This window comes from Schistocerca piceifrons, chromosome 2, assembly GCF_021461385.2.
Source record: "Schistocerca piceifrons isolate TAMUIC-IGC-003096 chromosome 2, iqSchPice1.1, whole genome shotgun sequence".
NCBI classification, from domain to species: domain Eukaryota; kingdom Metazoa; phylum Arthropoda; class Insecta; order Orthoptera; family Acrididae; genus Schistocerca; species Schistocerca piceifrons.
The window spans coordinates 678351420-678377870 of record NC_060139.1 but is presented as its reverse complement, the minus strand read 5'-3'; the positions used below and the strand labels follow the sequence as shown (position 1 = coordinate 678377870).

At 43.7% G+C, this 26451-nt stretch overlaps 1 protein-coding gene across 1 annotated transcript in view; it reads right to left on the bottom strand.

The window, feature by feature from the left end:
* Positions 1-26451, bottom strand: part of LOC124776492 (cyclin-dependent kinase-like 5) — a 349628-nt gene that overhangs the window by 105136 nt on the left and 218041 nt on the right. The window contains exons 5-6 of the mRNA XM_047251507.1: positions 26019-26131; positions 2156-2494 (exon numbers count right to left, since the gene is read on the bottom strand). Coding sequence (XP_047107463.1) covers positions 2156-2494; positions 26019-26131 — 452 coding nt within the window. The remainder of the gene's footprint in view (positions 1-2155; positions 2495-26018; positions 26132-26451) is intronic.

Genomic DNA, 26451 nt, shown 5'->3' with positions numbered 1-26451 from the left:
GTTGGGCAATATTTGCATTCCTCCCACATACGTCGCCCGAAATGATCACAATGAGAAAATCAGAGAAACTGGAGCTCCTATGGGGGTTCGCTAACGGTTATTCTTCCCACACGCCATTCGCAAATGGAATAAGGAAGAGGGGGGGGGGGACAGTAGTGGTACCAAAAGTACCCTACACACACCGTAAGGTGGCTTACAGAGTATAAATGTAGACGTACTATAAGACAGCAAATGATTGCGTGTCCCATCCTTGTCAAATTAGTCCTGCAGATAGGCAAACGCCTATAGGTCTACGTTTGAGTTGGGTTCGTTGTTCTTATGGCGCGTACACAGTAGGGTAACGAAGACCAACTAACGTCTTCGTTGGCCGAGATTTGCTAAAAGTGTACGGGCGGCAAATCGTTGCCATCGAAGTAGTTGGCCGTGGTTGCGGTTCCGCTTGCTGGCGGTAACATCAAAGCGTTGGAGATTGGTTGGCGTTGGAAACCTTCTCGTTGAGTGGACGCCGCGGCGAATGTTCGTTGGTTCGGTCGCGATTTTCTGTGTCTAGTGCCTCTAGAACAGGTTTGTATTTGTTTCCCAGGACAGCCACAAGTCACACTTGATGTGTTCTATTGACCAGTTTCACCCTTTAATTTAACAAGGGCATCATGAGAAACACTGGAATTTACAGTTTAAAGTATAATAATTGGCTGTTAAATTAAGGAGCGAAACCATTCGATAAAACATACTGAGTGCGACTTGTGGCTGTCCTGCGAAACTTAATTTCCACAGTCGTTGTTTCTCTGCGGGCAGTGCCTGCTCTTGCTATGGGTGTGTATTTATTGTGTTTAAAATACAGGAGTACAGAGTGCGACATGGCGAGAGCATTAAAGTTGATAGAATTTTATCGTGAACGGGAACGTTTACGGGCCCCTACGAACTGCTACTATATGTTCAAATGTGTGTCAAATCTTATGGGACTTAACTGCTAAGGTCATCATCGGCCGGCCGGAGTGGCTGAGCGGTTCTAGGCGCTACAGTCAGGAACCGCGCGACCGTTGCGGTCGCAGGTTCGAATCCTGCCTCGGGCATTGATGTGTGTGATGTCCTTAGGTTAGTTAGGTTTAAGTAGTTCTAAGTTCGAGGGGACTGATGACCTCAGAAGTTAAGTTCCATAGTGCTCAGAGCCATTTGAACTATTTGCTAAGGGTCATCAGTCCCTAAGCTTACACACTACTTAACCTAAATTATCCTAAGGACGAACACACACATCCATGCCCGAGGGAGGACTCGGACCACCGCCGGGACCAGTCGCACAGTCCATGACTGCAGCGCCCAAGAAGACCGCTCGGCTAATCCCGTACGGTAACTGCGATTATAAAAACAAACTGAAAAGACTAGACGCTTGGAGGGAAATAACTCAGCTATTACACGGTGATATGCACGATATGAAAAGGAAAATGGTGTCTTTATTGACATCTTTTTGCCGTGAACGACAAAGCGAATTTGGGAGTGACTCCTAACTTTCCACTGCAGGTTCAAAACTGGCTCTGAGCACTATGGGACTTAACAGCTGTGGTCATCAGTCCCCTAGAACTTAGAACTACTTAAACCTAACTAACCTAAGGACATCACACACATCCATGCCCGAGGCAGGGTTCGAACCTGCGACCGTAGCAGTCGCACGGTTCCGGACTGCGCGCCTAGAACCGTGAGACCACCGCGGCCGGCTCCACTGCAGGTACGACTCTTTTAAAGAGATGTGTTATCTTTGGAAATTTTAGGGCCTACACAATTCAATAACAATTCGAGATCCGTAATTTTGATTAGAGAAAGAATTATGAAGTAGCCCATATTCCAATACAGTCAACTTCGATTCCATATGGCCGAATCCATTGGCCCCAAGTAAGACCTTCGTTTGGTGTGGATGAGATGCGAACGCCAATACATTGGCGACCAGCGTTATCGGGCGAATCCAGTCTCTGTCGTTCGTTGGCCTGGTGTGCACGAGCCTTTAAACTGTAAAATGGTTCCACAATACTGTATTTTCAGAGTCTTAGAGCGACCGACGAAGGAGTACAGCTGCTACTACTACTACTACTTCTACTACTACTGCCGTTAGGTGCAAGCTCTGTGATGGAGACATGAGAGTAGGCCGAGGTGTATCACGCACCCCGGATGTCTCGGCGGGAAGCGGAGCTGATGGCGGCGGCGGCCTGCCTGCGCAGCAGGGGGTTTCCCTGGCTCTCCTGGGCGACGCGCGCCAGCAGCTCGGGCAGGAAGCGCTCGGGGAAGTGGTCGTGCGTGAAGTAGGGCTGCTCCATGAGGTCGGCGGCGGACGGCCGGTGCGCCGGCTCGGCGGCGAGGCACAGCGCCAGCAGCTCGACGGCGAACGACGGCCACGCGGGGAAGGTGCGCGCCAACGTCTGCGCCGGCTCCTCGGCGGCCCGCCGCAGGCCGCGCAGCAGCGGGTTGCGCGCCACCAGCTGCTGGTGCCGCGGCGCCAGCTTCCCTGTCCCACCCACAACCCGTCACAGTTAACCGGGCTAGTCAAAGTTTTAATTATCAACCTGAAAGATTAAAGTTACGTGCCGTAATTAAATCTCTCGTTTGTTTGCCGGTACATGTTTGCACTCGCTACACACAGTGAAATCCCCGCACCGTAGTACCGGGCGGTTATAATTAAAGTGCAGCTATTCACAGAGGTTCAGTGTGAGCTTAATTATCGTATGACAGAGAAACTTGGTAGTTATTCCAATGCGTTAATGCGGAACGGATTTAAGCAGGGAAAAAATTAGTTCAAATTTTGGTCAGTAGGAGGAAATCTGGCGCTGTGAGTCCAGGAGAGACTTATAGAAATGTTACCGTGCGTAGTGGATTAAGAATGGGATGTAGGCAGAAAAGGTCAAACCAGTGATTAATGTACACTACTGGCCATTAAATTGCTACACCACGAAGATCACGTGCTATAGACGCAAAATTTAACCGACAGGATGAAGATGCTATGATACGCAAATGATTAGCTTTTCGGAGCATTCACACAAGGTTGGCGCCGGTGTTGACACCTACAACGTGCTGACATGAGGAAAGTTTCCAACCGATTTCTCATACACAAAACAGCAGTTCACCAGCGTTGCCTCGTGAAACGTTGTTGTGATGCCTCGTGTAAGGAGGAGAAACGCGTACCATCACGTTTCCGACTTTGATAAAGGTCGGATTGTAGCCTATCGCGATTGCGGTTTATCGTATCTCGACATTGCTGCTCGCGTTGGTTGAGATCCAATGACTGTTAACAGAATATGGAATCGGTAGTTTCAGGATGGTAATACGGAACGCCGTGCTGGATCCAAACGGCCTCGTATCACTACTAGCAGTCGAGATGACAGGCATCTTATCCGCATGGCTGTAACGGATCGTGCAGCCACGTCTCGATCCTTGAGTCAACAGATGGGGACGTTTGAAAGACAACAACCACCTGCACGAACAGTTCGACGACGTTTGCAGCAGTATGGGCTATCAGCTCTGAGGCTGACCCTTGACGCTGCATCACAGACAGGAGCGCCTGCGATGATGTACTCAAGCCGGCCGGTGTGGCCGTGCGGTTAAAGGCGCTTCAGTCTGGAACCGCGTGACCGCTACGGTCGCAGGTTCGAATCCTGCCTCGGGCATGGATGTGTGTGATGTCCTTAGGTTAGTTAGGTTTAATTAGTTCTAAGTTCTAGGCGACTGATGACCTCAGCAGTTGAGTCGCATAGTGCTCAGAGCCATTTGAACCATTTGATGATGTACTCAACGACGAACCTGGGTGCACGAATGGCAAAACGTCATTTTTTCGGTTGAATCCATGTTCTGTTTACAGCATCATGATGGTCGCGTCCGTGTCTGGCTACATCGCGGTGAACGCACATTGGAAGCGTGTATTCATCATCGCCATATTGATGTATCACCCGGTGTGATGGTATGGTGTGCCATTGGTTACACGTCTCGGTCACCTCTTGTTCACATTGACGGCACTTTGAACAGTGGACGTTACATTTCAGATCTGTTACGACCCGTGGCTCTACCCTTCATTCGATCCCTACGAAACCCCACATTTCAGCAGGATAATGCACGACCGCTTGTTGTACGTCCTGTACGGGCCTTTCTGGATACAGAAAATGTTCGACTGCTGCCCTGGCCAGCACATTCTCCAGATCTCTCACCAATTGAAAACGTCTGGTCAATGGTGGTCGAGCAACTGGCTCGTCACAATATGCCAGTCACTACTCTTGATGAACTGTGGTATCGTGTTGAAGCTGAATGGGCAGCTGTACATGTACACGCCATCCAGGCTCTGTTTGACTCAATGTCCAGGCGTATCGAGGCCGTTATTACGGCCAGATGTGGTTGTTCTGGGTACTGATTTCTCAGGATCTGTGCACCCAAATTGCGTGAAAATGTAATCACATATCAGTTCTAGTATAATATAGTTGTCCGATGAATACCCGTTTATCACCTGCATTTCTTCTAGGTGTAGCAATTTTAATGGCCAGTAGTGTATAATGCTGATTTTATTATTATCTTGCGCTTACACAGTTTGTTCAGTATGAACATCGGAGAGATCAACAAAACGCTATACAGGCGACAGATTTCCACCTGGTGGTCAAAACTGGAACAAATTTTTTCTGCGTAAATAGGTTCCGCGTTAATGCAGTAGAATATCTACCACTACAGGAGCAAAACAAAATGTCGAAGCCCATTAATAAAGTGAAGTATTGTCCGCAACTGCTCACATCCATTCAAAAGACCCGAGGAACCGAGGCAACAGCCGAAATATTGCAGCTATCAGGCCAGTCCAGATTAATTCTTTAGCCGCCTAATCACCGTGGACGAGGGCACTATGACCCCGAGAGAAAGCAGCAAAGCAAGCAAAGTAATTCGTCAGCTTATGAGGCCTGTGAAGGGCGATCTAGGGCTTAGAACGCCTGGAGTGTACAAGATACCATGTCAGTGTGGCTGTTACTACGTCGGCCAAACAGTACGCACTGTGGAGCAACGCGGGACAGAACACGAGAGGTGCTTACGCCTACGCTATCCAGAAAAATCAGCCGTGGCAGAAGACACCTTAGAAAATGGACACCAAATTCTATTCGACGAAACATCTGTCGTTATGAAGACGAAGGGATTTTGGGATAAGCGTCACAAAAGAAGCTATTGAAATAAAAAAAAACCTGAAAACACCATAAACAAGGACGGCGGTTTGCAGCTCAGCACAGCCTGGGACCCGGCTATTGCGATTTTAAAACGGGGGCGACGGACGCAGCATAAAAACATTACCGTATACGGCGAGAAAGAGAGCACCAGTGACGTCACAGCCAGCAGTGCGGCTGTATGACGACGCGGCCACGTTGACACAGCAGTCAGTCTTACCACTTGACAATGACCGGGGAGAGTTCGGTCGAAAGCTCGCGGGATTTTAACCACCTGACGCGGCTGGAAGCCCGAGAAAATTTTATTACATAAAGCAGAGGAAGCTTGTGAATTCACCACCACTGAAAACGGCAAAGGCCGAATCATCATCGGGCAAGGTGATGCTGAGTGTGTTTTTGGGCTGTCATGTTGTGGTGGACCCGAGAGTGTCTTCCCAGAATGAAAAATTGCAGAGGATGTAGCGGAAGAAGAAACTGAAGTGACTCAGCAGGCTGTAGAAAGAGTGATTAAGAAACTGAAGAATAATAACGCACCAGGAGGAGATACGATAACGGCAGACATGTTGAAGGCAGGAGTTGAGACACCTCAGAAACAGATATACGATCTCATAAGTGAAGTATTGAGAAAGAAGGTCATCAAAGAAGAGGGGAAGTCAACTACCATTATGTCACTGCACAAAAACAACAGTAAAAGAAATTTTTAGCAGCTACAGAGCTATTTCTCTGCTAACTGCACCACACAAAGAGCTGTCGATAGTAAGTCCTGAAAAGCTGAAGCCTTTTGCTGAAGATATAGTTGGAGAGCATCAGATAGGTTTTAGCGCAAGATCAATCGTGGCTCAAATTTCCACAATGAGACAAATCTGCGAGAAGTGCTGGAAATTCAACCATCAGTTTCATTTGTACATTTCTCAATGTCTTATGATAGTGTACAAAGATTATGTACGACATCCTCAAGGAGATTGGTATACCAAGTAATTAGCTTGGTGAAGGTGTCTACAGGGGAGACAAAAGCCAAAGTGAAATACCAGGAGGAGCTGCCCAAGGAATTCACCATCAGAACAGGTGTAAGATAAGATGATGTCATTTCACCACTTCTTTTTAATTTGGTTCTGGAGAAAGTAATTCCGGAAATGAAAAGAGAAGGCAAAGGTGTGAAGCTAAGTGGAAGAACACAGTTACTAGTATATGCAGACGACAGTTCAGTCATAGGCAGTCAGAGGAAGAAATGGCAGAAACTTTAGGGGACTTAACAAAGGATGCCAGCAAGAGTGGACTGTGAATTAATGTGGAGAAGACTTAAGAGTATAGAAATGTCCAGAGAAGCCCCTAATAACGCACTATTACATGTGGGAATATGGAACATAACCAGAGTGGAAGACTGACAGTACGTACAGAAATCAACATTACATCACAAATCTTGAATTAGAAATGATTTCCCAAGACAATAAATATTGTTTTCTTCTGGGAAACAGTTGCCATTGCCGAGGAGGTGGAGGTAGAAGAGACAATTCTGCTGGAGGTAGTAGAAGATTTTGGCAGGACGAGTGACACTGTGGCACCTCAAAGAGCGCCTACTATGATAGAAGAACTGCACAGATGCAAATGAAGACAAGCAACCACCAAACAAGTAGAATTCAAAGAAATCAAAAAGTGAATTTAGTTATGCTTCAGACATCATTGAAAGAATAAGTGACACCATTCCTAAAGGCTGCGACAAACGGGTCAAACATCACCATCTATGCATATTTTAAATTGAAGTCTCAAGCCTCGTTTTTCTGTTATCTTACGGCTAATCTCAGGACCAGCAGTAGAGATGTTGATACTAACAGACATACTGTTTCATATCATAAACAAGTCGTCTGGACGCAGATACTTAGTCCTACCCGTTCAAACTCGGGGCGCACCGTCAATGTAATATATTTGGTGTGTATGTAGCATCCAAATTGAAGGATTATAACAGACATGTTCAAAATGTAGTCTAATCTGAATTGCAGGAAGTGTTACACAAGACAGATTGCGAGTTTTAATTGTCCATCTGCCATTATTCAGCTTTCCGAAATAATTCAGGCAGTACCAACATTTTTAATTTTTATTTTTATTTCTTGTATGGTTATTTTAGTTTAGTTTATGTTTTATTTAAAAAATTAACAGCATATGAAATTTTCACTGAAGTAAACAGACTATGCCGATTAATGTAAAATTAAAATTCATGGAAGACCTGATCTCTCCCGTTGTATGAGTTCAAATCAACTGTAATTACGTCACATTATAGCTTTCATTTCACAAAATTTTAATATAACCAGCAAATAAATAAAACCGGTTTTTCCCTCGATCATGGTATCTCTGCTCCTACAAACTGTAAAATAGATTTTGTGTATGTAGTTTACGGATGCTCACCAGTGAAGTTGTCAATGCCATTACAAATATTAAAAGAAACGAATATAAATAAAAGGACTAAAACTGTTACCACATCGTGAGGAGTAAACCTACAAAATGACACTCATTCATTCGCTCCCAACTCGTGTTGACACACACCATCACTCCATCTCACACGGTGTAAGAAAACGGAGAAAGGGTGAAAGGTCTAAGCCTGGAATTACAACATAAAAGAAATTACGGAAGAGCTAAAATAACACCACAGGGAAATATAACTGGTTGACCACATTCAAAAAACATGGGTGAGCTACTCACCTTGTTAACACATTAAGAACAAGTCACTTAAAATAGAGGCAGATCAGTCGGCAAATTTGCCGCTGACCTCTGGTCTGAAAATAAAGTCGGTCCAGGAAAATGTGGCGCACAGTGATCTGTACGCCACAACTACCACACATTGGAGGGTCCTTTCGCCGGAGCAAGAAACCTTGCGTCATAGGGCTGTGGCCTTTGTGAGGACGAATAAGGAGAACCTCATCCCGCCTGCGTGGTTAGACGGAGGTACGCCACGGCCGCGTTGTGAGCTTTACTAGACGGAGCTTATTGTCTGGCACCTCCAACCACACTTCTTCCCATCGACGCATGGCTCTGTAACTCAACAGTGAGGTAACAGTATGCAGAGCGATGGCACACTGAACTAACTGAGGATCACGACACGCGTCCTTGGCTGCTACATCCGCCCTTTCGTTCGCCACAACACCAATGTGCCCTGGCGCCTAGCAGTAAGACACCTCCTTCCCCAGCCTTTGTAACTGGACAAGGGCGTCCTCAAGATTCTAGACTACTTTGTCGGCTGGATAAATGCACTGCAGTGACTGAAAAACACCCAAGGAGTCGAAACAGACGAGGAATTAAGCAAGCACGGCACATGTCATTTGCTCCAGTGCCCTCAAGATCACGGACAATTCAGCATCAAAGACAGTGAAGTCTGGAGGCAACCGAACCTTGTGGTCACGATCTGGGAAAACAACAGAGCAGCTTTCGTAATCTCCCTGTTTAGGCCCATCCGTGAATGCAGCAGCATACTGGTGGTGCTAATTTAAAATGCCGGAAAATATCATATTAACAGCATAAGCGGGAGTGCAACCTCTCCCACACTGCGCTAAATCTAAAATCACTCTGGGCCTCTGCAGTAAGCGGTGTGGCAATCAGTAAAAACCCAGGATATCAGCCGGTCCCAAACTAAGGGACTCCAGTACACGCTTCGCACAGATCCCAGATGGCCTCGTTGCCCATGGACGATTTGTACAGAAGTGTTCCACAGCTGGACGAGCAATGTATGGTATACTGCGGATGAAGGAGTAGCGAGGAACTTATACGCCTGGCACATCATGAGAAGTTGCCACTGGATGGTACATGGTGATTCACCAGCCTTAGGATCGAGACTGTGTATGGGGCTGGTCCCATAAGGTCCCTTGGCGAGCCTGATCCCCTCATGGTGTATAGCGTCAATAATCTTCAAGTAAGAAGGCCATGCTGACTCATGCAATGTGCACTCATGATGCAGCCACGATCGCACGGAGGCCCTATAAAGCTGGAGCAGACGCGCTCTGTCCACTCTAAGGATCTGTTATTAAGACAATTCAAGGTATTTAGTGCCGTCTGGGTCTTGCCTTCAGGTCCTTGAACTGTGGTACTCACGACAGTTTGCAGTCAAGAACGAGGCCTAGAAATTTCACTGAGTCTTTGAAATGGAGAATGGTGTCCCACGTACGCATTTCAAGTAAATTCAAAATACTAGGAGAACGATTAAAATGAACACACACACACACACACACACACACACGCACACACACACACACACACACTCACACACACACACACACACACACACACACACACACACTCACACACACACACACACACACCCTTCTCTGCAGAAAATGTAAAACCAGTCTTTGCACCTCCTTATCCAATCTTTTCACTGTAAGTTGCAGCTGACGAGTCGCTGCTACGGCACTGGAGGAAGAGCATAAGATCGCAAAATCATCCACAAATAAGGAGCACTGGACGGGTCTCCATACTGTGGACGTTATGCTCTTAATGACTATGACAAAGAGGGTAAGATTTAAAACACCGCACTGGGGAACACCATTTTCCAGCACAAAACTATCTTTTCTACCAAAAAGGTGTCTTGAGGGGAAGGACCGAATAAAGAGCGGAATGTAGCCACAAAGCCCCATTGTTGTAGGTCACAGAGAACATAGCACCTCCAAGTAGTGTCGTACGGCTTACTGATGTCAAAAAAATACCAATTAGACAATGCATGTTACATTGGAAAGCCTGGTTGATTTCCGCCTCTACATGGTCAGGTTGTCGATAATTGACTGACATCTCCTGAATCCACAGTGAGAGTTGCTAAGGAGCTGCCTAGTGTCTAATATACAGACCAGACAACGGTTGACCATGCGCTCTAGGGTCTTTTCTACACAACTCGTTAAGGCAACGCTCCGACAACTACTGGAACACATTCGGTCTTTTTCTAATTGAGGAGAGGTATCAAAATTGCCCTATCAAAATTGCCCTATCAAAATTGCCCCTCGCCACGAGTCGGGAATTTGCATTGTCACTATCTCGAATTAAAACATCCTAACAGTATTTTCTTTGATACCGTTTGCAAGTGTACCGTATTTGGTCGTGACCGGGAGCTGTATCACGAGCGTCAGACAGTGGCGAATCCAGCTCCCACATTGAGAAAGGACAGTAGTCAGTGGAAAATGCTCTGCCATAGTCAGCGCTGTGTTTCCGGGTGTTGTTTGGAGACACCACTGTCTCAACAACGCCGCTATAAGTAACCGACTGTCAATTGCGAGTGTTTAAGGGGTCGCCGAGCATTCGATACGGTACTAAAGGAGTGAAAAGAGACAGCAAAAAATACGGGGATGCAGCAACATATTCCCAATCGCACGATCACATTGTTCTAAAACGTGTATTGTGTAAAAGAATATTGGAGTTTCAGTTACTGTTATCGCGAAAGAAGGAAGAATCAGCACGACCCTCGGACATGGGTGTGTGTGTTGTCCTAAGCGTAATTTAGTTTAAGTTAGTTTAAGTAGTGCGTAAGCCTAGGGACCGATGACCTCAGCAGTTTGGTCCCATAGGAACTTACCACAAATTTCCAAAAATTAGCACGATTTGTTTGGATATAATCAATCATCATCACATGGCTGTGTATCAGATACTGTACAATAATTTTGATTCGATGCTGGAACGTACATACCACTTCGTCATTCCTCGACAAAAACTGTGACTGAGCAACTGCAAAATTGTGAAGGACACCTCCGAGTTCCCTCCTATGAACAAATACAAAATTATGCTTGCAACTTTGTTGGCGGATCTTGACAGTATTTTTTTGTCAGTTAAGTAAATAACTCGGGGAAAAAAACATAAGCGAGTTGCAGCGCTATTACAGTCTCTATGTCACTTGGTTTACTTTTTTGTGATGGTGAACAAGGTAAGCTTGCGGGAAGAAGTACTGGATTTTGTTTGTAAAGAACGCATGATATACAGCAAATGGGGAACTGCGAATCTGCTTCCTGGAATGTTACAGATAAACGAAAAGAATTTGACAATGTCTCTTGGCAACTGAGTTTAGGGCGACAATTGCGTGTGAATTGCTGTTTCACCACAATAGTAATGACCTCTACTTAACAAGAAATAGTGAACGTCATAAAATGTATTTCCAAAGTGAATTTCTAAACAGTAAACTTAGCATTAAATTTTAAAGGGGCATTAGAACAAATTATTTGAACGCATTTTCTAAAAACACAGAATTTTATTCAAAATCTCCAGTACCGCTCAGGAAAGCGACTGACTAACAATGCCAGGTTTTGTAGCAGATGCGCACAAATAAAATAGGTCTGTGACGTAATATCGGAATTTATCCAAATTTCTAACATAAGTGAGGGACTCTAAAAGCAGACAAAACCTACTGTTTTAACAGACACGTTGTGAGAGAACAGTACTCCAGTTTAATATTTCCGTCAGCCGCGGCTCCTGATCAATAGCATTAATCGCGTAACATCAGTGAGATGCAAATTTTGATTCTGTTTAGATAGAACCGTAACGTCCATGAGATGCAAATTCTGATTCTGCTTAAATAAAACCAAATCACACCCGAAAATTGCACGGAATCGAACGATACGGTTTACTGTATCAGCTTACTTAACCCTCTTTTCTTTTGAAAAGGTATAGCTATGACGGGATTTTTTTAGTCTCCCAGAGGTTTTAATCATTCACAGCGACAAAAACAATTGATTTTCGCCGTCTTAAGGAGATCGTATATCTCCTCTGAGTAAGTCACTTTACATATTAAAGCATCAGAGATAAACACCACATGAATTATACGTGTATCTTCCTTTTTATTCGAGATTTTTTTTCATTTTGACACTGTCTACATCTTTTAGGCGCATTAGCAGCACTTCGTTAGGTTTCATTTATCTCGATATCCCTCCTGTCGCTCAATTCACAGTATTTCACAAAGTCTAGAAGACAGAGATAAGGTAAAATCTAGAACTGAAATTCTCCTCCACAAATGGCCTTAACCAGTTCTACCTTAGAGACCGACGAAAATCTCGTCGTCTCATTACATCGTTTTCGAAATACATAACTTGTCTGTTTAATCGCGTGATGTTCAGGGCTGAATAAAACATAGCTGCTGGCCATCTTTTTGTATTTCAGGAGATATTCTTATCTACAGTAACGACACGACATTTTGTGTTACTGTAGAACAGTGTTTTACAACCTTTTTGAATATGCGACCACTTCCAAGTAAAAAATTCTAGCCAGCCCCCAAAACCGTAATAAAACTATGTCAGTGATTTCGAAGGAAACGTATTTAATTTCCATTCTCGCCTCCATCGAAAGTATGCGGACACCTGGCTGAAAATGACTTACAAGTTCACGGCGTCCTCCATCGGTAATGCTGGAATTCAATATGATGTTGGCCCACCCTTACCCTTGGTGACAGCTTCCTCTCTCGCAGGCAGACATTCAATCAGGTGCTGGAAGGTTACTTTGGGAATGGCAGCTCATTCTTCACGGACTGCTGCATTGAGGAGCGGTATCGAGGTCGGTCGGTGAGGCCTGGCACGAAGTCGGCGTTCCAAAACATCCCAAAGGTGTTCTATAGGATTTTGGTCAGGACTCTGTGCAGGCCAGTCCATTACAGGAATGTTATTGTCGTGTAACCACTCCTCCACAGGCCGTGCATTGTGAACAGGTGCTCGATCGTGTTGAAAGATGCAGTCACCATTACCGAATTGCTCTTCAACAGTGGGAAGCAAGAAGATGCTTGAAACATCAATGTAGGCCTGTGCTCTGATAGAGCCACGCAAAACAACAAGGGGTGCAAGCCCCCTTCGTGAAAAACACGACCACGCCATAACACCACCGCCTACGAATTTTACTGTTGGCACTGCACACGCTGGCAGATGACCTTCACGGTGCATTCGCCATACACACACCCTGCCATCGGAATGCCACATTGTGTACCGTGATTCCTCACTCCACACAATGTTTTTCCACTGTTCCATCGTCCAATGTTTACGCTCCATACACTAAGCAAGGCGTCGTTTGGCATTTATCGGCGTTCTGTGTGGCTTATGAGCAGCCCCTAGATCGGTTACTGCTGCTACAATTGCAGGTTATGAAGATTTAAGCGCGTTTGAACGTGGTGTTATAGTCGACACACGAGCGATGGGACGCAGGATCTATGAGGTAGCGATGAAGTGGGGATTTTCCCGTACGACCAGCACACGAGTGTACAGTGAATATCAGGAATCTTGTAAAATATCAAACCTCCGACATCTCTGCAGCCGGAAAAAGATCCTGCAAGAACGTGACCAACGACGACGGAAGAGAATCGTTTAACGTGGCACAAGTGCAACCTTTCCGCAAATTGCTGTAGATTCCAATGCTGGACATTCAACAAGTGTCAGCGTGCCAAAACACGAAACATCATCGACAAGGGCTTTCGGAGCCGAAGGCCCACTCGTGTACCCTTGATGACTGCACGACACGAGGCTTTACGCCTCGCCTGGGCCCGTTAACACCGACGTTGGACTGTTGATGACTGGATACATGTTGCCTGGTCGTTTCAAATTGTATCGAACAGACGGACTTGTACGGCTATGGAGACAGCCTCATGAATGCATGGACCCTGCATGGCGGCAGGGGATTCTTCAAGTTGGTGGAGACTCTGTAGTTGTATGGGGAGTGTGCAGGTGGCGTGTTATGGGATACCTGATACGTCTACATACGTCTCTGACACGTGACACGTACGTAAGTATCCTGTCTGATCACCTGCATCCGTTCATGTCCATTGTGCATTCCGACGGACTTAAACAATTCCAGCAGGACAATGCGACCCACCAGACATCCAGAACTGCTGCAGAGTGCCTCCAGGAACACACTTCTTAGTTTAAGCACTTCCGGTGGCCACTTCTGCGCATTCGCGGGTGCCCTGCACGATAATAGGCAGGTGTACCAGTTTCTTTGGCTATATATATATATATATATATATATATATATATATATATATATATATATATATATATATATATATGGCCGGTGATACTCGAGAGCAGTTAGTTGAAAAATTAAAGAAGAGTCCAGATTTTTCTGCAGTTTGATGAACCTACTGATGCTTCAGACTGTGTGCAATTTATGGTATGCGTGCACTTTGACGTAGATGAAAGTACAATGGCAGACATTTCAAAGCACTTCCAGAACTCTACTGGCCAGTGTTTCTACATGTTTTTAGAAATAACTCGTAACTGCGAGACTGATTGGACAAAATGCATCGCCATCTGCAGTGTTGGTACTGGCTATGACAGGCAATAAAAGTGGGCCCGTTGCGAAATTAAAATGAATAATGCCAAATGTTTCATGTACACACACTAGTTTCTTCACGGACAAGTTGTGGCAGCCACTGTTTTGCCTTCTGATTCAAATGATGTGCTCAAAGGGGTGGCAAAATCTGTGAATTCTGTTAAAGGTAAGTCGTTGCAAATTCGACCGTTTGGAATCATTTGTGAAGACATGCGTTCACTCCCCAAAATCTTTATTAAACAGAGATCAGGTGGCTTTCCAAAGGAAAGGTATTGACACGAGTTCTGGAATTAGAAGCTGAACTGTTATTGTTCTTACAATATTCTAAATCTGGTTATGCGAATTATTTTCGTGATCCTCTTTGTCTATTAAAATTAGCATTTCTCGCAAATCTTTTTGACCACCTAAATATTTTACACAAGACCCTCCAAAGGAGAGAAGAAAACATAACGGCCAAGCATAAAGTCATAGGTTTCCTCTATAACTTTGTTTTTGGTTAGGGTCTTTACAAAAGACAATGTTTGAGTGTTTCCCTTGCTTTCAGAATATTTTCGAAGAAATTGCAAATGACCGATCGGCGGAAGTAAGTTCCCACATTCCTTGCGTGATACAGAGCTTGCATAATATGGAAGAGAAACTATTAAGTTACTTTCCAGAACTGATCTCTGAACCTGTCAACGAGCATAAATGGATACTGAATCCTTTTTTTTTTACATATTAGTACAACTGGCTGATCTGAGTACGAGCATGAAAGAAATAATTACAGATTTTGCTGCTGACGACATGCTTAGCATGGAATTTAATTCACAGAAGACTGACGTCCTCTGCATGGAGAGAAAAGAAGAATATCAACAGGTGGCAAGGGAAACTTTGGAATTATTAGTATCATTCGCCACTTTCTACCTATGTGAATTAGCTTTCCCTTCAATGGTGAATAAAAAGTAAAAAGAGAAATAGGCTGCAATCAGAAAATAGAAACACAATTTGACTAAAATTTAAAATAAACAGTCATAGTCTTCTCATTGAAATTGTTGTATTGTTACTGTATTGTAGGACCTACATCCCTTGCTTACTTTTATCTGGCTAAGTGGAGCCGTAACAGTCATCGCTGGTGTCAACCTACCTATGAAAACTGTTCAGAACAATAAAATCCTGATAGGGGTCAAGTATGATTTCAAATAACACAAATGAGACACATTATCACTAATCACCAAATTGCAGTTCCGCAAATAAAGCGTTATGCATTCTCGTATAATCGCTGAATCGTACGATTATTGTTATTGACTTTATTCTTCATGGTATGACTTATGCTCCGCGGGAAAGGGATGACAATGAGGGAGCATAAAACGTGGAAGAATAAATAGTGTAATGTTTACATCATCATTATTATTGCGGTGAACGAAGTACAATGAAACTGTGATTAACGAACACCGTCTATAAAGAGTGATTCGCATAACGAGCAATGCATACTGTAATCTTGTATAAGGTTGAATCGCTTAACGAGCAATGTTTCGCATAACGAGTCTGCTCAGTGCCTTTTTTTTGTCTTCGGCAACGATTTCTAAAACTACTTTTTGACTTAGACAGACCTCTTCATCTCCTACCCTTGGGCAATAGGTAATTCGCTGTTCTACGACCTTTCACCTTGTACACTAGTAGCTCCGACAAATGACAATGCAGCACGTGTCCAGTTATACTGTTAGCGACACTCCCCAAACTGTAATTGCTGTCACCGGTATCTGCCCTGATCTCCTCGACGACGTTCCAAATTCTTTGTGACGATGTTGCAAGCTCTCCTAACTTTGAACACTCATCTTAATTCAGGGCCTTGAAATACCTTTTATGAATTTCATTCTAGATTTGTCGTCGTTAACCAACAAGAATTCGATAAACCTACCCATTAACCAATACGTAGAGTATTAGTATTCATTTTGAAGAGTTGACAAAAGCACATGTCTTTAGACAACTTTATTATAAAAAAGGATGTACAGTGTTATACATTGTAATACTATTTTATAAAATATGTTAGTATTTTTTCGGAATGGCGCTTCATCCTAATTTTTACTCAAATTTCTACAGAAAAATATGTTTCGTGCAACGAGCGTTTCTCATTGCACGTAAGACTCAGAAGCGAATTATGGTCGTTAACCGAGGTCTCAATGTAGAGTCTGTTTCTAGTCAAATAGATTTTTTCTTGAATTTCTCAAAGTTATTAATTGGATCTTGTTCATCCAGTACTCGATCGATTCCATAAAACAGTTTTCAAGTTTTGCGTTTATTCGTCGTTAACACAGTGCATTTATTACAAAACAATATACATTCTATTAAGTTCAGAATTAATATTAACCAAGGAATTACGCAATTTTAACAAAAAATAAATTTCACTTCTCTTAGGTCTGCTTTTTTATTGTCAATGGCCTTGTCGCAGTGGTAACACCAGTTCACTGAAGCTAAGTGCTGTCAGGCTAGGCTAACACTTGGATGGATTACCGTCCGGGTCTGTCGAGTGCCGTTGGTTAGTGGGGTGCACTTAGCTCTTGTGAGGCCAATTGAGGCGCTACTTGATGGAGAAATGGTGGTACCGGCCACGAAAACTGACAACGGCCGGGAAAGCGGTGTGCTAATCACGTGCCTCTCCAAACCCGCATCCAGAGACACCTAAGGGGTAAGGAGACACGGCGGCCGGTCGGTACCGTTCGGTCTTCAAGGCCTGTTCGGACGGTGTTTGTTTGTTTATATGTTTTTATACTACGGCTGGTTGATTCGTTTAAGCACATCCAGTTACAAAAGAAGACATTTCTTTTTCAATTAATTGCTAGAATTTTTGATTTGTTTTATAATAAATAATTTTAGAATATTTTTTCAATTCTTTTAGAGAGCACTATTAACTTAACAATGATTCACTTCATGGCAGTCACAATCAACATCACGAAAGAAATGAGAAATGAAATGGCTCTGAGCACTATGGGACTTAACATCTGAGTCATCAGTCCCCTAGAACTTAGAAGTACTTAAACCTAACTAACCTAAGGACGTCATACACATCCATGCCCGAGCCAGGATTCGAACCTGCGACCGTAGCAGTCGTGCGGTTCCGGACTGAAGCACCTAGAACCGCTCTGTCACCACGGCCGGCTGAGAAATGAACCAAGCGACAAACAACGACAGTTTTCTGAGAATCCCGATGAAGCCACAGAGCTGCGAAAACAGAAACAAAGCTAACACACATAGTTTCCATTACAGTAGGAGGTGAGCTCAAGCGTCTAGATCGGCTCGATAGAAATTGCCTTGTATCACTGCTGCCAGTCCTAACAATGGACGAGGTGCATTCAAGTTCTAAGGCCTCCGATTTTTTTTCTAATTATCTACTCACCCGAAATCGATGAAACTGGCGTTACTTCTCGACGTAGTCGCCCTGCAGACGTACACATTTTTCACAACGCTGACGCCATGATTCCATGGCAGCGGCGAAGGCTTCTTTAGGAGTCTGTTTTGACCACAGGAAAATCGCTGAGGCAATAGCAGCACGGCTGGTGAATGTGCGGCCACGGAGAGTGTCTTTCATTGTTGGAAAAAGCCAAAAGTCACTAGGAGCCGGGTCAGGTGAGTAGGGAGCATGAGGAATCACTTCAAAGTTGTTATCACGAAGAAACTGTTGTGTAACGTTAGCTCGATGTGCTGGTGCGTTGTCTTGGTGAAACAGCACACGCGCAGCCCTTCCCGGACGTTTTTGTTGCAGTGCAGGAAGGAATTTGTTCTTCAAAACATTTTCGTAGGATGCACCTGTTACCGTAGTGCCCTTTGGAACGCAATGGGTAAGGATTACGCCCTCGCTGTCCCAGAACATGGACACCATCATTTTTTCGGCACTGGCGGTTACCCGAAATTTTTTTGGTAGCGGTGAATCTGTGTGCTTCAATTGAGCTGACTGGCGCTTTGTTTCTGGATTGAAAAATGGCATCCACGTCTCATCCATTGTCACAACCGACGAAAAGAAAGTCCCATTCGTGCTGTCGTTGCGCGTCAACATTGCTTGGCAACATGCCACACGGGCAGCCATGTGGTCGTCCGTCAGCATTCGCGGCACCCACCTGGATGACACTTTTCGCACTTTCAGGTCGTCATGCAGGATTGTGTGCACAGAACCCACAGAAATGCCAACTCTGGAGGCGATCTGTTCAACAGTCATTCGGCGATCCCCCAAAACAATTCTCTCCACTTTCTCGATCATGTCGTCAGACCGGCTTGTGCGAGCCCGAGGTTGTTTCGGTTTGTTGTCACACGATGTTCTGCCTTCATTAAACTGTCGCACCCACGAACGCACTTTCGACACATCCATAACTCCATCACCACATGTCTCCTTCAACTGTCGATGAATTTCAATTGGTTTCACACCACGCAAATTCAGAAAACGAATGATTGCACGCTGTTCAAGTAAGGAAAACGTCGCCATTTTAAGTATTTAAAACAGTTCTCGTTCTCGCCGCTGGCGGTAAAATTCCATCTGCCGTACGGTGCTGCCATCTCTGGGACGTATTGACAATGAACGCGGCCTCATTTTAAAACAATGCGCATGTTTCTATCTCTTTCCAGTCCGGAGAAAAAAAATCGGAGGCCTTAAAACTTGAATGCACCTCGTATTGTTTGGTTCGAAGCATGCTAACTGAAATGCGTTCTAGTAACCGTAGTGCGAAGTCTTGCCCGTAATATGCAGCCACTTTGTATCACATTTCAACATTAGCATCTTTTAAATGCGCTTTCGGGAACTACAGTTTCGTGTGACAATTTGATCACAGCAGGTGATCGGCACGGAATCTAAGTTCTCAGTACTTCACAAAATGCTGCCCCCGCACCGCCGCTCCCACCCGAAAGTTAATGTAGTCCTTCCCCCTCAACCTCGAAGAGGTGAACTTGTGAATACGTACATACTTATAGTGTCCCTCGACGACCTGGTTCCGTTCCGCAAATGTCGGAAGAGTTCGACACACATCGTATCACTTCTCACCGCTGCAATTCTTTGCGTATTTGAAGTGCTCAAAAGTAAGTGCCACAATTTAACGTGAGCGACTTTACAATGTACTTTCACGAAACCTTGTCACTTCTGCGTGACATTTCTGCCGCAGCAGATGATCGTCACGAAACACATGTTTGGCATCTCGCGAGTGCATCCTCTTACGACCCGTGATCCCCCCGAGCAAGACTTTGCGACCAGTCTGGGAGTCGCGACCCACAGGTTGAAAAACACTGTTGCAGAAACTGATCATCCCAGCTTTCATTTTATTTGCTCCTTCATCAGTCTTACTCACCAAAACGTAAGCTGGAAATCAAAACGATATTCTTTTTTGCTTGCGACACGTAGAGACCATGGTTCTTTCCTTGGGTATGCGAATGCGAATGTAAAGCATTGTTTCTTATATTATTTTGTTCGTCTGGGATTTGGCACTTAATTTCCTTAAGCGTCCAAGCGAAATAAAACCTATAATTTTTATAGTGAAAGTGTAACTTAAATTAAGTGAAACAATAATTTGTCGAGATCTAAAAGAGAAATGTAACAAATACAGTTGCACGCATTTCTCAGCCACGAGGATAGCTTAATCAAGAATTGATGTTTTTTAGATAATACGATAAGCCGAAACTCTTATGCATGGCAGTCAGAAGAAAATTTAATTCATTCAAAAATATTAAAACTTGCACAGCTGCTCACGCGTTCTCCACAAACGCAATTTGGCTCTGACAGCCGTAATTAACAGTGTTCAAAACAGCGATGACACTGAGAAAAACAGCCGTGACACAGGAGGAGTTTCTGAGGCTTGTGTGTTCTCCAGTTTTCTGAGAACATAAATGCGTCTGCATTTGTCACTATGACGGGACTGATGGCGCGTTAAAGGAAAACGAAATTGGAAATTATTATGAAAAGGATAGTTGCGGCTCGCCATATAGTGGAGATGCTGAGTCGCAGATAGGCACGACAAGAAGACTGTCAACCAAAGCTATTCATCAGAACAGGCAACACACACACACACACACACACACACACACACACACACACATGCGCTCGTGCGAGGATTGCGGTCATGTGTATGTGTATGTGTTCTCTGTCCTGATGAAGGTCCGTTTGGCCAGATGCTTTGATTGACAGTCTTTTTGTTATGCCTATCTCCGACTCAGCATCTACACTATGTGGTGAGTAGCAACTATCGTTTTCATAATATTGTCATTATTCCATCCTGGATTTTCCATTGTTCGAAGCTGGAAATTGTTACACAGGTCCAGTCTGCGAGGGTTTGTGATTCCTTGACTGCTATTGTTGATGACGCAAACGCGTTGGAACTATTTATATACTTCATACAATATAATATCGGTAATAAGGCGCGATCTATGTACGAACTAGTTGTAATAACCTGCTTACTGACTTTCTAAGTCAAATATGAGATTATGTATTCGAAGATAGGTTTAGCAAGTCTCTTGATGCCATTTAAGATGGGTGGATTATTGATTGTAAAGTTCTCGTAAAATACGATATAGAATACATATTTTTATAAAATTTGAATTAAAAATTTAAAACACAGACTGTGAAGACTCAGAAGAAGTAATGGTGGTTTCATTCTACATGCAGTTAGAATCTGTACTCTTTTGACGTGTCTGAGTTTAAATACGAGACACCAGCAGTATTATACAGCTTGTACCATATAAAACCATTACACCTCACGTGCCGGTCGAACTGCTTGTGAAGTGACAACACTGTCTCGAAATTTGGTTACGCTGCATTTTATCGGATTGTTGAGTACAGCTGTGTATCCGTGCGTGAGTTGTTATGAGAAGCTCGTATTGTTGACTTGTTACAGAAATGAGGCAGTTTGCACTAGTACAGCGAACTGATAATGTGAAGTGTTATATAAAGCCAAGACTCCATCAAACAACATGAAGAATTGCTACAAGCGAAATATGCTGGCAGGAAACTCCTCACGATCAGTTCTATTCAAGATCTGTACAAGAAATGGAGGGCTGTACGGTCCGTTCACAATGTGCAGAGGAATAGGCGACCGACAGTCAGGGCTCCTGAAACTATAACCAGAACTCGAATGAACATTACGAGGAGCCCCCGCAATTCGGTAAGGAGGTTATGCAGCAAGTTGGTGTATGCCGTACAGGACGTTATGATGTACTGCAAGATGTTGTTGGTGTTGTGGTCTTCAGTCCTGAGACTGGTTTGATGCAGCTCTCCATGTTACTCTATCCTGTGCAAGTTTCTTCATCTCCCAGTAACTACTGCAACCTACATCCTTCTGAATCTGCTTGGTGTATTCATCTCTTGGTCTCCCTCTACGATTTTTACCCTCCACGCTGCCCTCCAATACTAAATTGGTGATCCCTTGATGCCTCAGAACATGTCTTACCAACCGATCCCTTCTTCTAGTCAAGTTGTGCCACAAACTTCTCCCCAATCCCCAATCCCGATTTTTACCCTCCACGCTGCCCTCCAATACTAAATTGGTGATCCCTTGATGCCTCAGAACATGTCCTACCAAACGATCTCTTCTTCTAGTCAAGTTGTGCCACAAACTTCTCCCCAATCCTATTCAATACCTCCTCATTAGTTATGTGATCCACCCACCTAATCTTCAGCATTCTTCTGTAGCACCACATTTCGAAAGCATCTATTCTCTTCTTGTCTAAACTATTTATCGTCCATGTTTCACTTCCATACATGGCTACACTCCATACAAATACTTTCAGAAACGACTTCTTGACACTTAAATCTATAGTCGATGTTAACAAATTTCTCTTCTGCAGAAAGGCTTTCCTTGTCATTGCCAGTCTACATTTTATATCCTCTCTACTTCGACCATCATCAGTTATTTTGCTCCCCAAATAGCAACGCTCCTTTACTACTTTAAGTGTCTCATTTCCTAATCTAATTACCCTTAGCATCACCCGACTTAATTCGACTACATTCCATTATCCTTGTTTTGCTTTTGTTGATGTTCATCTTATATCCTCCCTTCAAGACACTATCCATTCCGTTCAACTGCTCTTCCAAATCCTTTGCTGCCTCTGACAGAATTACAATGTCATCGGCGAACCTCAAAGTTTTTATTTCTTGTCCATGGATTTTAATTCCTACTCCGAATTTTTCTTTTGTTTCCTTTACTGCTTGCTCAATATAGAGATTGAATAACATCGGGGAGAGGCTACAACCCTGTCTCACCCCCTTCCCTTTCATGTCCCTCGACTCTTATAACTGCCATCTGGTTTCTGTACAAATTGTAAATAGCCTTTTGCTCCCTGTATTTGACCCCTGCCACCTTCAGAATTTGAAAGAGAGTATTCCAGTCAACACTGGCAAAAGCTTTCTCAAAGTCTACAAATGGTAGATATGTAGGTTTGCCTTTCCTTAACCTAGTTTCTAAGATAAGTCGTAGGGTCAGTAGTGCCTCACGTGTTCCAATATTTTTACGGAGTCCAAACTGATCTTCCCTGAGGTCGGCTTCTACTAGTTTTTCCATTCGTCTGTAAAGAATTCGCGTTAATACTTTGCAGCAGTGACTTATTAAACTGATAGTTTGGTAATTTTCACATCTGTTAACACCTGCTTTCTTTGGGATTGGAATTCTTACATTCTTCTTGAAGTCTGAGGGTATTTCACCTGTCTCGTACATCTTGCTCACCAGATGGTAGAGTTTTGTCAGGACCGGTTCTCCCAAGGCTGTCAGTAGTTCTAAGGGAATATTGTCTACTCCCGGGGCCTTGTTTCGACTCTGGTCTTTCAGTGCTCTGTCAAACTCTTCACGCGGAATCATGTCTCCCATTTCATCTTCATCTACATCCTCTTCCATTTCCATAATATTGTCCTCAAGTACATCGCCCTTGTATAGACCCTCTATATACTCCTTCCACCTTTCTGCTTTCCCTTCTTTGCTTAGAACTGGGTTTCCAACTGAGCTCTTGATATTCATACAAGTGGTTCTCTTTTCTCCAAAGGTCTCTTTAATTTTCCTGTAGGCAGTATCTATCTTACCCCAAGTGAGATCAGCCTCTACATCCTTACATTTGTCCTCTAGCCATCCCTGCTTAGCCATTTTGCACTTCCTGTAGATCTCATTTTTGAGACGTTTGTATTCCTTTTTGCCTGCTTCATTTACTACATTTTTATATTTTCTCCTTTCATCAGTTAAATTCAATATTTCTTCTGTTACCCAATGATTTCTACTAGCCCTCGTATTTTTACCTACTTGATCCTCTGCTGCCTTCACTACTTCATCCCTCAAAGCTACCCAATCTTCTTCTACTGTACTTCTTTCCCCCATTCCTGTCAGTTGTTCCCTTATGGTCTCCGTGAAACTCTGTACAACCTCTGGTTTAGTCAGTTTAACCAGGTCCCATCTCCTTAAATTCACACTTATTTGCAGTTTCTTCAGTTTTAATCTACAGTTCATAACCAATAGATTGTGGTCAGAGTCCACATCTGCCCCTGGAAATGTTTTACAATTTAAAACCTGGTTCCTAAATCTCTGTCTTATCATTATATAATCTATCTGAAACCTGTCAGTATCTGCAGGCTTCTTCCATGTATACAACCTTCTTTTATGATTCTTGAACCAAGTGTTAGCTATGATTAAGTTGTGGTCTGTGCAAAATTCTACCAGGCGGCTTCCTCTTTCATTTCTTACCCCCAATCCATATTCACCTACTACGTTTCCTTCTCTCCCTTTACCTACCACCGATATCCAGTCACCCATGACTATTAAATTTTCGTCTCGCTTCACTATCTGAATAATTTCTTTTATTTCCTCATACATTTCTTCAATTTCTTCGTCATCTGCAGAGATAGTTGGCATATAAACTTGTACTACTGTAGTAGGCATGGGCTTCGTGTCTATCTTGGTCACAATAATGCTTTCACTATGCTGTTTGTAGTAGCTTACCCGTACTCCTATTTTTTTATTCATTATTAAACATACTCCTGCATTACCCCTATTTGATTTTGTATTTATAACCCTGTATTCACCTGACCAAAAGTCTTGTTCCTCCTGCCACCGAACTTCACTAATTCCCAACATATCTAACTTTAACCTATCCATTTCCCTCTTTAAATTTTCTAACCTACCTGCCTGATTAAGGGATCTGACATTCCACGCTCCGATCCGTAGAACACCAGTTTTCTTTCTTCTGATAACGACGTCCTCTTGAATAGTCCCCGCCCGGAGATCCGAATGGGGGACTATTTTACCTCCGGAATATTTTACCCAAGAGGACGCCATCATCATTTAACCATACAGTAAAGCTGGATGCCCTCGAGAAAAATTACGGCTGTAGTTTCCCCTTGCTTTCAGCCGTTCGCAGTACCAGCACAGCAAGGCCGTTTTGGTTAGTGTTACAAGGCCAGATCAGTCAATCATCCAGACTGTTGCCCCTGCAACTACTGAAAAGACTGCTGCCCCTCTTCAGGAACGGCACGTTTGTCTGGCCTCTCAGCAGATACCCCTCCGTTATGGTTGCACCTACGGTACGGCTATATGTATCGCTGAGGCACGCAAGCCTCCCCACCAACGGCAAGGTCCATGGTTCATGGGGGGATATGAAACTAAAAACCTATTGTGTGAGTGTGGTACAAGAGTTGAAATCTGCGAATCAGGAAAAAAGATCCTATTGTTGTAATTAGATGTTAACATCAATTGCTAACGGTTACTTGGATTCCTTGCTTTACTTCATGCCAGATGAAACTTGGTTTCATTTGTCAGGTTATATAAACAACTAGAACTGCAGATAATGGTCGCAGGATATCCCAAAATTCTGTATGAAGAACCTCTCCACTCAGAGGAGATAGATATTAGTGTGCGTTGTCCGGCATGCGCATTATATGCAGTATTCCAACAAGATGGAGAACCGCTCGCACATCCAAAGAAAGAATGATCCACATCACTAACGTGTTCCCTGAAGACAGACACGTCAGTAGAGGCCTCTGGCCACGTAGGTCCCAGGATTTAACATCCCGTGTTTTTTATATGTGTGGCACACTGGAAAGCAAAGTGCATGCTGACAATCCCCGTATAAGGGACGATCTTAAATGGAAAATTACTGGAGATTTTAACAACATCACGCCTGGAGAATTACAGTGTGTTGCTGGTAACGTCATCACACGAAGTCAGCGATACCTGGATGCCCATAGCCATCAATTCCAGCACCTCCTATAAACAGGTAACCAAATGCTTTTTAACGTTACTATTATCTGTTCTTTTTTAATTAGTTCATTGTTGCTTTAACCACGGGCATGAGGCGTATCAGTTTTATGCATTTCTATATAGTCGTCATTAACTGTAAAACTACAACTATAAATAAGTCACGGGAAGTAATAGAAAACTTATGGTTTTATTTTTCTATTCATTACTTGTATTTGCGGATCTGTAACATATCAAAGTTTGTTTCTAATGTTACAAGAAACATCGTACATATACGGTGTAAAATTCCACAACCTCGCGGCCCTTTTCGCAATATTCTAACACAGCGTTTGATCCACGAGCTGCTTCCCTTCAGACTAAATGTGACAGTCTGCAGCTGTAAGAGTGCAGTGATACATACCAAGCATTTTTACGATCTGGAACAGCTGGTCGATGTCAGAATCTCCAGGGAACAGCGGATCGCCCGTCATCATCTCGGCAAACAGGCAGCCCACTGCCCAGATGTCAACTTCCCTGCAAATCAGAAACAGTGCCGTAAAAGAACTTAGTATACGAAATGCGATGTTTAAAACTCTAGGCGAAACGGTTTATAAAATTCATACTGATGTGCGCATAAGTGTGCAACGGAAAAGTAATGTTCAGTTAGATATTTCTGTCGAAAGTAAATCGTAGTCTGCTTATGTACAGAAGCCGAAGCTCTGTTTTTTGTTTATATTGCCATTCTCCTTTGTCTATAGATTAGCGTGATATATTAGCATGAAGGAATTCAATGTAAAGGGCTCAACTTCATTGCTCAGAAATGCCATTTTAGGGGCAAATGGGCATAACGGAAG